This window comes from Asterias amurensis, chromosome 7 (assembly GCF_032118995.1).
Source record: "Asterias amurensis chromosome 7, ASM3211899v1".
Taxonomy (NCBI): Eukaryota; Metazoa; Echinodermata; class Asteroidea; order Forcipulatida; family Asteriidae; genus Asterias; species Asterias amurensis.
This window is the reverse complement of record NC_092654.1, coordinates 8,347,835-8,359,564: the sequence shown is the minus strand read 5'-3', so window position 1 is coordinate 8,359,564 and position 11,730 is coordinate 8,347,835. Positions and strand designations below refer to the sequence as shown.

Genomic DNA, 11,730 nt, shown 5'->3' with positions numbered 1-11,730 from the left:
AATTGTGGACATTTAATTCAGATTAAATAAAGTGTTTCTGAGCTGAAGAAAACAAGCTAGACTATGGATTGTTGACGAAGGAGGGCGTGTGCTGGCATGGCACTTTGATGAGAGGGCCGCGGATCGGAGCTAGAGCACACGGCGGATGTGCTCCTGAACTTCAGACCGGCGGACACTTTCCTTTGGCATGAGACAGCCCGACAAAAGACAGAATTGGTGAGTTTACTAAACAGTCATTTCCCAAACACACCCACAAGAACAAAAGTTCAATGCGAAACCTAGACCTACTGGGTTTTGTAGCTGAGTCACTGTTGAGTAATCAGCATGAAGGAAGAACAGCAAAGTGTTGTTGAAGATACTCGGGTAGTTCGAACATATCCACTCGTCGAGTGGGATAACAGTTTTGGGGACTAGAACTGACCTACTTCTGTTTTAACCGTGAAAGCCGGGCCCCAGAATCAATTTCAACTTACAAGAGGACGACCCTGAAGTATACGTAGGAGTATTTTACAGAAGTTCACTGCCTGGCCCACCAAAAATTATAGGAAAACAATAATGAAAATTTTCACTTGGCCAGTTGACTGCATAATGAGTAAACCCAACTTTCTGGCTGTATTGAACTCAGCTTTGCCAGCTCATTCTGGTGGACTTTTCCGTTTTAGTTGAAAAAGCTCACAGCTGAAAGTCGCTCCATCTCCAGCTGAGCGGCTTTTTGAGATGACAGGCTATAGATGCATCATCATCAATAGTCCCAATAATATTCCATCCCGAAGCACAGTATTAGAAACCATTTTTTCGTCGAACTGTGACGCCTCTCGGTTTGCATAATATTGTTTTAAAAAATTGACAGAGACGGGGTTGTGGTGGAGCATAAAGTTATAGGACGGGATCATTGAACCATAGAGGAACGAGTTGTAGGCCCCCTACAACCGCTTTTTCACCACCACTGCTAAACATGCATACCGCCCTCACTTGTTGGGCGGCCTTGGCGTACAAGCATACCCAAATAACTCTGAGCAAAACTCTGAATACTAACTGTTTTAATTGAAAGATTATATCATTTGATTAATTTAGTGGTGACTTGGATTTGACAACGAACTCAGATAATTATTATTAATTACGGGTTGATAAGTTGTGGACTGTGCTTGCTTACAAAGTTTTTTTGAAACAAGACTAATCACCTAGGGCTGGTTTGCTTATTTTCTTTTCGCATGATAGTAAAGGTTTCATCTGTATTCTCGACGTCATATAAAAACAAACATCTTCTTATACGAGATCTGCCTACACTGGTAACAGTTCTTTACAATAAATCACATAGGAAATAGCTGCATACCAGCTAATATTTACATCGTTGCTCTGACTCGACGACTGTGTGACAGCTGTTCCTCGGAGAGAAAAAAATAACGATTTTTTATGAAAACATTATCAATGCAAGTATCAGATTCCAGCCTGCTGACTAGCTAGAAAGGAAGCAGAACTGTTTAGCACACATCTTACTTGCCTCCACGTTGGCTGGCATAGCGCGGCAGTGCTGAAACTGTTGAAAAATCAGTCGCAGAATTTACCGTGGACGTTAAGTTCAGAGTTGGATCTTTCGTCGGAGTGTCGTCGTCGGTGGGCGTTGATTCCCAGGGCCAGGCGATGATGCAGTGAGCGAAGACCGGGAACATTCATTCTAGTTCTGGACATCGACATTCGACATCATGGAGATTAAAGTGTAAGTAAAACCACCATTTGTCTGGCTACTGCATTGGGATCCGTATATTATTAACAATGTCCCACACATGTTTAATGTGTCGGTTTATAATCATGATGAAAATTTGTTTTTGCTGAGAAGAGTTTGTTTGGATGATGACTAAAAAATTGAACCTCTTCTTGTTTGCTCTCATCATGTCATGACAGTGTCTCTGCACTCTCAGACTCAGTCTCTCAGTCAGACTCTATATGTTTTCATATGCATAGACCTTATATGCACATGACGTCATTTCAGTACGGCGCCCCCGCATTGAGGTCAAAAGGAGGTTGTTCATTGGCCAATCTATGTGCGTTTCGATTGTTTCTTCACCGTTTGACCTCAAAGATGGCGGCTGGATGACGTCAATGCATAAGGTCTATTGTAATGTCAGCATATAAAGATAACACCAACTCTGCTCTGGTTGCGATAACAGAACCCTCCTCCTGGCGGAAAAGTGCAAATTATTGGATACTCAAAATCTACCTCTGTTTAAAGCCATTATAGTATCTTTCGGTAAACAGTATGTCCAAGTCCCACACTTCGTGTATCACAACTTATATATAAAATAACAAACCTGTGAGAATTTAGGTTCAATCGGTGATCGGAGTCGGGAGAAAATAACGGGAAAACCCATTCTTGTTTCCGTGCGTTTTGCCGTGTCATGACATGTGTTTAAAATAAATCCGTAATTCTCGCTAACGAGAATTTATATTGTTTTAATGTTTTCTCAAAAAGTAAAGCATTTCATGGAACATCATTTCAAGAGAAGTCTTTCACCATTACCTTCTGTAAACCCTGTAAATTATTTGTAAATCTGTGAAGTTTTTTTTTTTTCCTGTACCGAAAGGGTATAATGGCTTTAACTCATAAAGGTTTATTGTGATTCAGAACCGCAATGCTTTATGGGTAGGCAGATGGGGCATTTGCTACTGCGGTGTATGGTGTCATGCACGACGTGCGCATGCATGGCCTATATCTTTGATTGGGTTCAAAGCGCCCTTTTTTTGATATTTTGCTATTCGCGATAAATCTTGTGCGTGGTTCTCAGTCTTGATCGTAATCTTCTATTACACCGACTAACTCTTCTTACTTTGTCTTAATAAACTACTCTAGCAAATAAATATTGTTTTAGTGCATTTGCTGTCATGCGTTTAATTGTGATGGTTATAATCCTCCATCCCTCATCTCATGTCAGGATGATGGAGTGTTACAAAATTACATCACAACTATAAAAATATAAAAGCGTTGTGCATAATGTGTAGCATGTATGCCAAGTAACACACATAATTCCATGCATTTGTTTGTGTTTTAGCTATAAAAACTGTCCGTTGCTCATCGTGAATTTTCATTTTACCATTGGTCACATACGGATTTCCGGAATACCAACATAATAAACAAATTTGTTATAGTTAAAGGGAAGGTACACGTTTGGTAATTACTCAAAACAAATATTAACTTAATATTGATGATGTTGATAGTATAAAAAATTGTGGGAAACAACTCCCTCTGAAGTAACAAAGTGGAGAAAGAGGTAATTTCTCACTAAAATATTAAAAGACCTTTTAGCTAGAAGTCTTTTATTCCTATCTGACAAGGGTGTTTTTTCTTTTCATTTTCTCGCAACTTCGATGTCCAATTGAGCCCAAGTTTTCACAGGCTTATTTTATTTGAGATACACCAAGCATGCCAAGTGAGAACACTGTTTTTTGACAATTACCAAACGTGTACAGTGCTTTTAAGGCCTGTGTGAGTACATTTCAAAATTCCTTTTGATTGTCATTTTTATTCTTGTATAAAACCATCAATTTGAAGTTTTAAAAGTTTGTACATTTAAATGCCAACATTTGTTGATGTAAGTCTCTATAAGAGCAGTTTTCATATCATATTTCCATGAGTTGGAACTTTTAACTCGGACATCATTTAAGGTGAACACTAAAATCATTGGACTCTATGGCTGTAGTAACACGTGTATGACTGATGGATCAAGGGGGTGGGGGGGGGACCACACAATTTGGTCAATTGGAACAATGCCCCCCCCCCCCCCCCCACACACACACCCACTCCAACTTGTCCCTGACCATTATTTCTAGCTGGCAGATTTGTATATTATATTTTTTTTTTAAGAGAACAATGGAGAAAGAAACGTCTATGATCTTAAATTTCAAACTAATTTGCCCCAAAAGATTTAACCTCAAAGGGCCTGATCATGGAAAAGTGTCATCTTCAAAAACCTTGCAAATCTGCCCCATCACAGTTGACCCCCACCCCTAGTTGACCCCTCCCTACCCCTAGTTGACCCCTCCCTACCCCAAGTTGACCCAAGGACCAAGAGTTCCCCCTTCCTATCTTAAAATTAATTTATTTTATTAATCTTGCACAAATTGTAAGAACTATGTATCACACATAGAAGAAGTGTATAATTCCTGAATTGAACCCCCTACTACACAGGAGAGGAAATAAATTATTGTCAACTAGAATAAACCACAGGGGAAACTGACTCACTCGGGACAGTTCACCCAAAAGTGAGACAAAAATCATCGCCCACCTGCAGTGGGTAGGACACTGCGGAGGAAATTCTAATTAAGAAAGATACATGAATCAAATTATTGATTTGATACTTAAAATGATTTTCAACTTGTAATCACAGACCTTTCCAATGTTAGTTGCACATTGCGCATGCACACTTGTCACTAACATCAAAAGAAAAATGAGGTAGCACCACGCCTTTTTTGTGTAGGGCTGATGGTGGTGAGGTGCACGCGCTTCCCTCTGCCTGGTGCGCAACTCGTGCTGTTTGGTACTGTTTGCCAACCAATCTAGTGTCTGTAGTTAGTATGTCTGCGTGAATATAGCCAAATTTCATGGGAAAGGCCCCAAAATTCAATGAGACAAACTTAATGATATCTAATACAGTAAGTAGGGAGAGTTGTGAAGAATGTTCACAACTGCCCTTTTATCAAGAAGTTGATTTGTGACTGTAAATTGTACAATGCAAGTGTAATACATTAATTATTACTAGTGTTTTTGTGCAAATTTTGCTGAACAATAATCCTCTATTCAGTCCAAGAATAATTCAATCCATTCAGTAAATTTTCTCTTGCTATTGCTGCTTCCCTTCTATTCCTAGTACCCTCCCTTTTTTCTTGCAGTCCCATTTTTCCCTTTTAATGGCTTTAAAGTTGCCAACCCTCATTAGAAAACCTCATCCACTCCCCCTGTGAAAAAAATGAACTGCTCTTGATTTGTTTAATCCTACAAAATGGCTACAAGTGATACCGAGAGCCTAATCCCCTTGAGCTTTAAGCCTACCATGAGCTCAATCCCCACGAGCAGGCTGCCATTTATGCATGACTGACATGCAAACATATCCCAACGTATGGTCTGAGCAATCTCTTGGGGGATGAGGTCACCACCCACCCCCCCCCCCCTTCCTCTCCGTCCATGTCACCCATCAGGTGTGACTCATCGTCCACGACGACAGAGACAACTCGTCTTCTCTCCTCCCTCAACGTAAAAAAGATGTCTTGTTACCTCGTATGCCTGGGAGCAAATACTGCCCCTATCCTGACAAATGACAAATCTCATCATGTTTAAACAAAACGCCGGGATGGTTGCCATGGTGACCCTTTTGTATATAAGTAAAATATGATCTGCAAGGTTGCCAGACTGTGTGCAAACAATTATGCCTTGGATAAAATGTTTCACCTGTGTTTTCCATAGAGAATTTGTGATTCTTCTAAAATTGTACACGTTTAAAAAAAAAAGTATTTTCGGGTGGGGGAGTGGTGGGGCTTGAAAATGTGGTCCCTAAACACAAGTTGGGATATTCCTACTCTAATCTGATTTCAAAATGTGTTTCCCTCGGTAAAATCAGGAATTTGTTATTAAATAGCCCAAATTAAAGTCTTTACAAAAGTCTATTGTTCTATGTAGGTCAGCCATTTGTTTTGATCAAAATGTCTGCATAGAAAATAATAGCAGTAGGTTTTTATTGCCTGCTGTTTAGTTTCGATTTCAGAGGTCGAGGGCGGACGTGCTCTTGCCAATAACATTGGGAAGTTCAGCTGGCAGAGTATACTACATAATTTGTTTTTGTATTGTTTCTCCGTACTCAAATTGAATATCTTGCAAAAAACCTAAATTAAACTTCACTGCCCCCTGTGTTCTTATCTTATAATACATAATTTTGATTTCGACCCAGGCCTGTATGCTTCGTTTTTTGAAAGGGCTTGTAGGACGCCAAAGCACTCCATAGCAAAGGGCACCCTACGAGGAAAGTGTTTATTTCTACTGGACCATTTCAAGGGCACCTAGGCAATGACCAGGGCATGAAAGCAATCGCCTTCGTTGCCTCCATGAAGTGTCAGGCCTGGTAAAAGCTGTCAAAGCTTTTGGTTATTTAAAAAAAAAAAAAAAAAAAAAAACATTGTCTCAATGTCATGATAAACAAGATTTTTTAAATAGACTGGCCCCAGTCAATATTCATAATGATGGATGTGTCATTGTATTTATGAATGGGAATCAATTCTGGCAGGATGGTGTGCACATGGCCTGGGGCTCTCCCCTCATTGATCAAAATCAGCTGACTGGAAGATATTTAGCATCTCAGGGGGATCCTAATATCCTGCTTGGAATAAATTAATTCCTTGTGCTGTGGTGTTGACAGTGGCACACCACACTATGAGCACACCAAGATATTGACTATTACATTGTACAGTATGTGTACACATCTACATTTTATATGGACTTCCTCACAATCTAGTGCATGGGTGTGGGGGGGGGGGCTGGTATGCCAACACAATAAAGTATTTGGCCCTTTTTACCCGAGTTCAGGGAAAATTGTCACATTTTTCATTTGATTTACTAATTCTGGTTGTGGAGCCACAAGGACTCTTGAAGAAGTAAATTTAATCACACTATAGAAGAACCATAGAAGAATATGCAGACCAAATTCCAGGTAAAATCCATCACAGTCGGGTAGGGACTGAAACCCAATCCATGTAGTACCCCTGGATAGTACACTGGGATTCGAACTGGGGTTCCAGTGGTGTGATGGCACTATGCCAACCCATTATTTGTGGTATTTTGACTAAATGAAGGAGGAATTGTCTCTAAGATGAAGATTATACTGTAAAAGATGCATTAGAGGAAGACACTTTGTAAAGGACATGTCTCCATTTGAAAGCTAGGGCCTTTTGTATGTGTTGACTCATGTTGTACAGTGGAATGATAATAATGGCAATGAAAAATGAATAATAAATTTAAACTAAAACTATATTAAAAATGTAGACTTTTACTGTTGAAAATATGGATTTTGGCTCACTTTCAAGAAAAGGATGGATAACTGAAAAAAAGAAAAAACAGTGTAAATACTATGGTCTTGTCTTAGCTGAGAGGTCTACCGTAATAAAGTTCTGGCAAAATAATCAGGGTGTGGGTTCGAATCCTGGCATGCTGCTTATTGTTCTTGTGAAAGATGCTTGAAACAAGGGGATAGGCCCATGAGTGCTCTAGGAGGGCAGAGAGCTATAATTCAGCACAGACAGGCTACTTGGGGGTTATTCCACATGGGAGCTGCCATGCTTTACAATGACTATAATATTAATAAGAAATTATTTAAAAAATGGTGATACTGGTGCACTTTAATTACAATTTTTTAATATAATTTATTGGGGAAGAGAGATCATGTAGCATCCTAAAGTGGTTGGACTTGTGCAAAAGCAGTTGATATAAGAAAATTAAGATTGTGTTCTGACTCATTTCTACTTTTGGACATAAAACACTCATTTTAGTTTGGGCAGGGGACCCATTTTAAAAACACATTAGTCTTATCTAAAAAGTGCTGTAAAACCACTCTGCAACTTGAACCACAATCTTGAAGAAAAAACCCCTATCATAAGTTGAGATGGATAAAGGCATTCATTACAATGTTATGTTATTAATAATGAATGAAAATGGCAAAGATGTGGTTTGAGAATATGATGCTTTCAGTGTGACCGATTGGTTCTCCCTAATCTAGGCATCTAGGGTATTTATATAAAGTATGTGAGTCCTCGCACTTTCATCCAGAGGATGAGGTTGCCCCAGGCAACAGAATGCTGTCCTAAGCACTTAGACTTGATGATGACTAACCCATTGACTCTAACGCTTGCATTGCTTGCAGACATCCTCCTGCAGATGTTCACACTAGTGCACAATGCGAACAGTGTGAGCCCAAATGAAGCGGGCTCTCCTTACATGCAGTGCAAACAAACAGTGACGAATATGACAGCATGAAAATTTGGCGCCCGAGTATTTGCTTTAAGTCCATAAATGTACACTTTAAGGATGTGGCAAAGAGGTTTTTTGTAAAAGCATTGTCCATAAGACTCCTGAAGTACATGTACATAATGATGCGTTCAAAAAAGCGGGCCCTCCTTACGTATGCAGTGCAAACGAACAGTGATGAATTTGACAGCATGAAGTTTTTGCTCCTAAATGTTTGCTTTCATGTCCATAAATGTTGCATGTAAGAGATTTTTTTGTAAAAACATTGTCTGTAGGATTTCTGAAGTACGTAATGATAATGTAAAAAGTAAGTGACATCTGCTCATTTTGAGTGCGCTAAAGAATTTCATGCTGCTTTGGTTTCAATAGTTTGTCCTTGATAAAAGCAAAATATTAAAGAGCATTGTCCTGCTGTTCACATTATTATAATAAACGTGCTGTGGGGAGTGTCTTTTGTTATGTTAACGTCACAGCGAGTTTGAGATGCATGGTGCACAGTGCTTTTTGTTTTATAAAAAAATACGAACTTCTTTGTGGTGGTTTTTTATATAACTATCAAAAATGTTTACACAGTTGTTCTGCTCTATTGTAGTATGCCTTTGCCATTCTTTCATATTTAACAATCAGAGACCATTAAAAGAAAAATACTGAAAGCTTTAAATTCAAGATCACACAAACAAAGCATTGTAACTGAAATTTTAATTATTGCATCTGGTTAGAAATTTTTTTTTTACACTTACAATGGCAGAGCTTGAAGGATAGGACTCATTCCATTTGAATTCAATATTTTATTACTATTTGTTAAAAAGTATGTTAAAAAGTACCTCACATAATTGTGAGTCTGGAAAGGAAATTTTCATAAATTGTTGGCCTCGAGACCCAATCTGTTTAGTTTCTGAGCCAACATTTCACGACCTTAACTTTATAATCTCACAACATAGGCTATGAAATACAAAAAGGAACCTAAAGAATAACAAATCCCTGCTGTGTTTGTTTATTTTGAGGGTGGCGCAGCCCAGTTAGCACTTTTTGTTTGTGGCACTCATATAGTGAAGGCCAAGTAAAGCCGTCATAAAGGGCAAAGTCAGTGGTTCAGAATTAAAAATATAGAAAGTTGGCTTTAAAATTAATCGAAGTGCAGATTTTTTCCCCCTTGGTCTTGGAGGGGACCTGTCTTGTTCTTAGTCTAAGACTTTGTGGTCTCGACTACATCACTGATAAATTCATTTGTGTGCAGTACGTTGTGTATTACATAGTTTGTCAGAGATTAGTCAGGATTACACTTTGTGCATAAATGCATAACCCGTTTTTATATAGCACTTTTCACGCCTGAGGGGTGTCTCAAAGCGCTTCCCACATTATTACCCCTGGTCACTGGGCCTTAAATCATTCCTTAAACCATCTCAGCTCCCTAGGGAGTATACAGCCTGTGCGCAATATATGCGTTACTCGGCTAAACCAATCACAAGAACCATCTCTGCCCTCACATGTACCCTTTTACCCCTGGGTGGAGAGAAGCAATTATAGTTTTGCTCAGGGACACAAGTGCCATGAGCGGGATTCGAACCCACACTCTGCTGAACATCAGAGCTTGAGTTCGGTGCTCTTATCCACTCGGCCACTGTACAGGGTCTATCTGGAATAACCTATCCAAGAATAGGATGGTTTGTGAAGCACAAACGTTTATGAATGTTTGGATTGTTTAATGAAGAATGTTAAAGTGAAAATACATGTATTCAAGCTAAACTTTTAAACTGCTTACAAACCAAAATGATGGTTTAAATGAACAATTCTTATTGGCTCGACGAATCTACCAGGGTCTTTCTCTAAAATAAAAAATGAAATAAAAAGTTTTTTGGAAAGACTCTGCAAGGGTATACATTGTAAACATCGGCCATTATGACAATTTTTTAATTTATAAACATAATTGATATAAACTTACATGTATAATAATAGCAGTACAACTTTAAGAAGATGGTTTTTAAAAGTTGGGAATCAACCAGCGTGGTGTTGCAAATGTTATATAAATCATTACAAACAGGTTTTAATTTTTTCTAATTTTGTCAATGTTTCCGTTATTCTCACAGGGAGCAAGATGACAAAGAAACTGCCAAGGTTCAGCAGAGTCTCCAGGCCGTAGCAATTACCTGGAAGGGCTTCCTGAGCAGTACCTCCCCGCAAGCATTCCCTAACCTCAACACCAAGAACGTCATCAAGATATCACTAGGCAGTAAGCATTCCGCTTATCTGACAGACCAGCATGCTGTCTACTGCTACGGGTCAGGAGAATTCGGCCAGCTCGGACACAAGAAGTTCTCCGACGTCACCAAGCAGCCTGTTCTCGTTCAAGACTTGAAAGGTGAAAACGTCGTGGACGTTGTGTGCGGAAGCAACCACACAGCAGTACTGTGCTCAGATGGAATCGTCTTTTGCTGGGGAGACTCGAGTAGCGGACAGTGTGGAAATGGACAGATGGACAAGATTCATACCCCTCAGCAGGTGCAAATTAGCGACCTTGATTCTGATCCCTTTCTTACTCAGATTTCATGCGGAGATTCGCATACATCGGCGTTATCCAGCAAAGGAGAGGTCTGGTCATGGGGCACTGGTCCTCAGCTGGGACTAGGGACGGGTTCGACTCCTGTCGCAACTCCACGGAAGGTACAAGGCCTTGTTGGGAGGAAGGTGTTACAGATATCATGTGGGGCTAACCACAGCTTGGCTCTTGTCAAGAAAGTACGGTCCATGAAGCTGGGTGGGACGCGGCAAAGTGACATGGATGAGGAAGGGTCTGGGTCAGGAAGCCTGATGATGACGGATGAAATCTACTCTCTTCATGAAGAAGGAGACATCGTCATTATCACAGACACAAGAATGACCAGCTCCCTTGAGGAAATTCCATCCGTGCGGAGTTTCTCGCCGGACAGTATAGACGTGGCAGCGCGAGAAGCTATGGCGGCCGAAAAGGAAGCAAGCGAACACGGCTCAGTGGATTCTAACAACAGCCAAGGTACATACACACTAAACAATGAGAAACACGCCGAAAAGAAAAAGGAGGAGCCGGTATCAAATGGTGACGTGTTCGTTGACGAGACAGACTCGACAAAGACCACGACCCCACCCCTTCCCCAGTCATTGCGACTCGAGCGTAAACTCACATTCACAGAGTCATTCGATACTGAGTCCACCAAGAAGTATCTAGCGGAGCAACTAAAGCCTTTACAGCTCTCGGAACCGCAAAAACCGTCGGAGAAACTCTCCCCGAAAGACCGTATTCTTGCCAGCCTCCCTCAAGCGGTGGCGTCCAAAATCACCAAACTCATCAGCCCGCTCAGCTTGAGGTCAAAGTTCAGTTTGATCTCCGTGGAAGGGACGGAGTTTGACGATTCCGAGGTGGAGGAGCTGATGATGGGTGGATGCCACCAGGACAGTGACAAAGCTTCAGATATCAGGTTCTCACTAGAGGGCGCTGTTGATGATTTGATGTTACAGACAGAGGTATGGAGTTGGGGGAAAGGAGGCAATGGACAGCTGGGTCAAGGGGATCCACTCGAGAGGTCAGTGTTATCAATTTATTTGAAATTTTTGTCTATTGACTAGCCCACACTATACATTTTGACGAGGTGGAGTCTACCTTTTGACACTCTCAAGCAAATTCCCTGGAAATTCTTAGGGAGTTTTACCCCCACCGACACCTCATGTTCGTTTCACACTTTCCTGGGGAAAAT

At 40.4% G+C, this 11,730-nt stretch overlaps 1 protein-coding gene across 3 annotated transcripts in view; it reads left to right on the top strand.

Annotated features, from left to right (window-relative positions):
* Nucleotides 1–198: 198 nt before the first annotated feature.
* LOC139939407 (alsin-like) overlaps nt 199–11,730 on the top strand; it is a 57,278-nt gene continuing 45,746 nt past the window's right edge. For 2 of the 3 annotated variants that reach the window (XM_071935255.1, XM_071935254.1), the window contains exons 1-3: nt 199–216; nt 1,319–1,717; nt 10,090–11,559. In XM_071935255.1, the coding sequence (XP_071791356.1) occupies nt 1,704–1,717; nt 10,090–11,559 (1,484 nt within the window). In that variant the 5' untranslated portion in view covers nt 199–216; nt 1,319–1,703. Of the gene's footprint in view, nt 217–1,318; nt 1,718–10,089; nt 11,560–11,730 lie in introns of those variants that run through there. The other variant, XM_071935256.1, reaches the window with a different exon arrangement.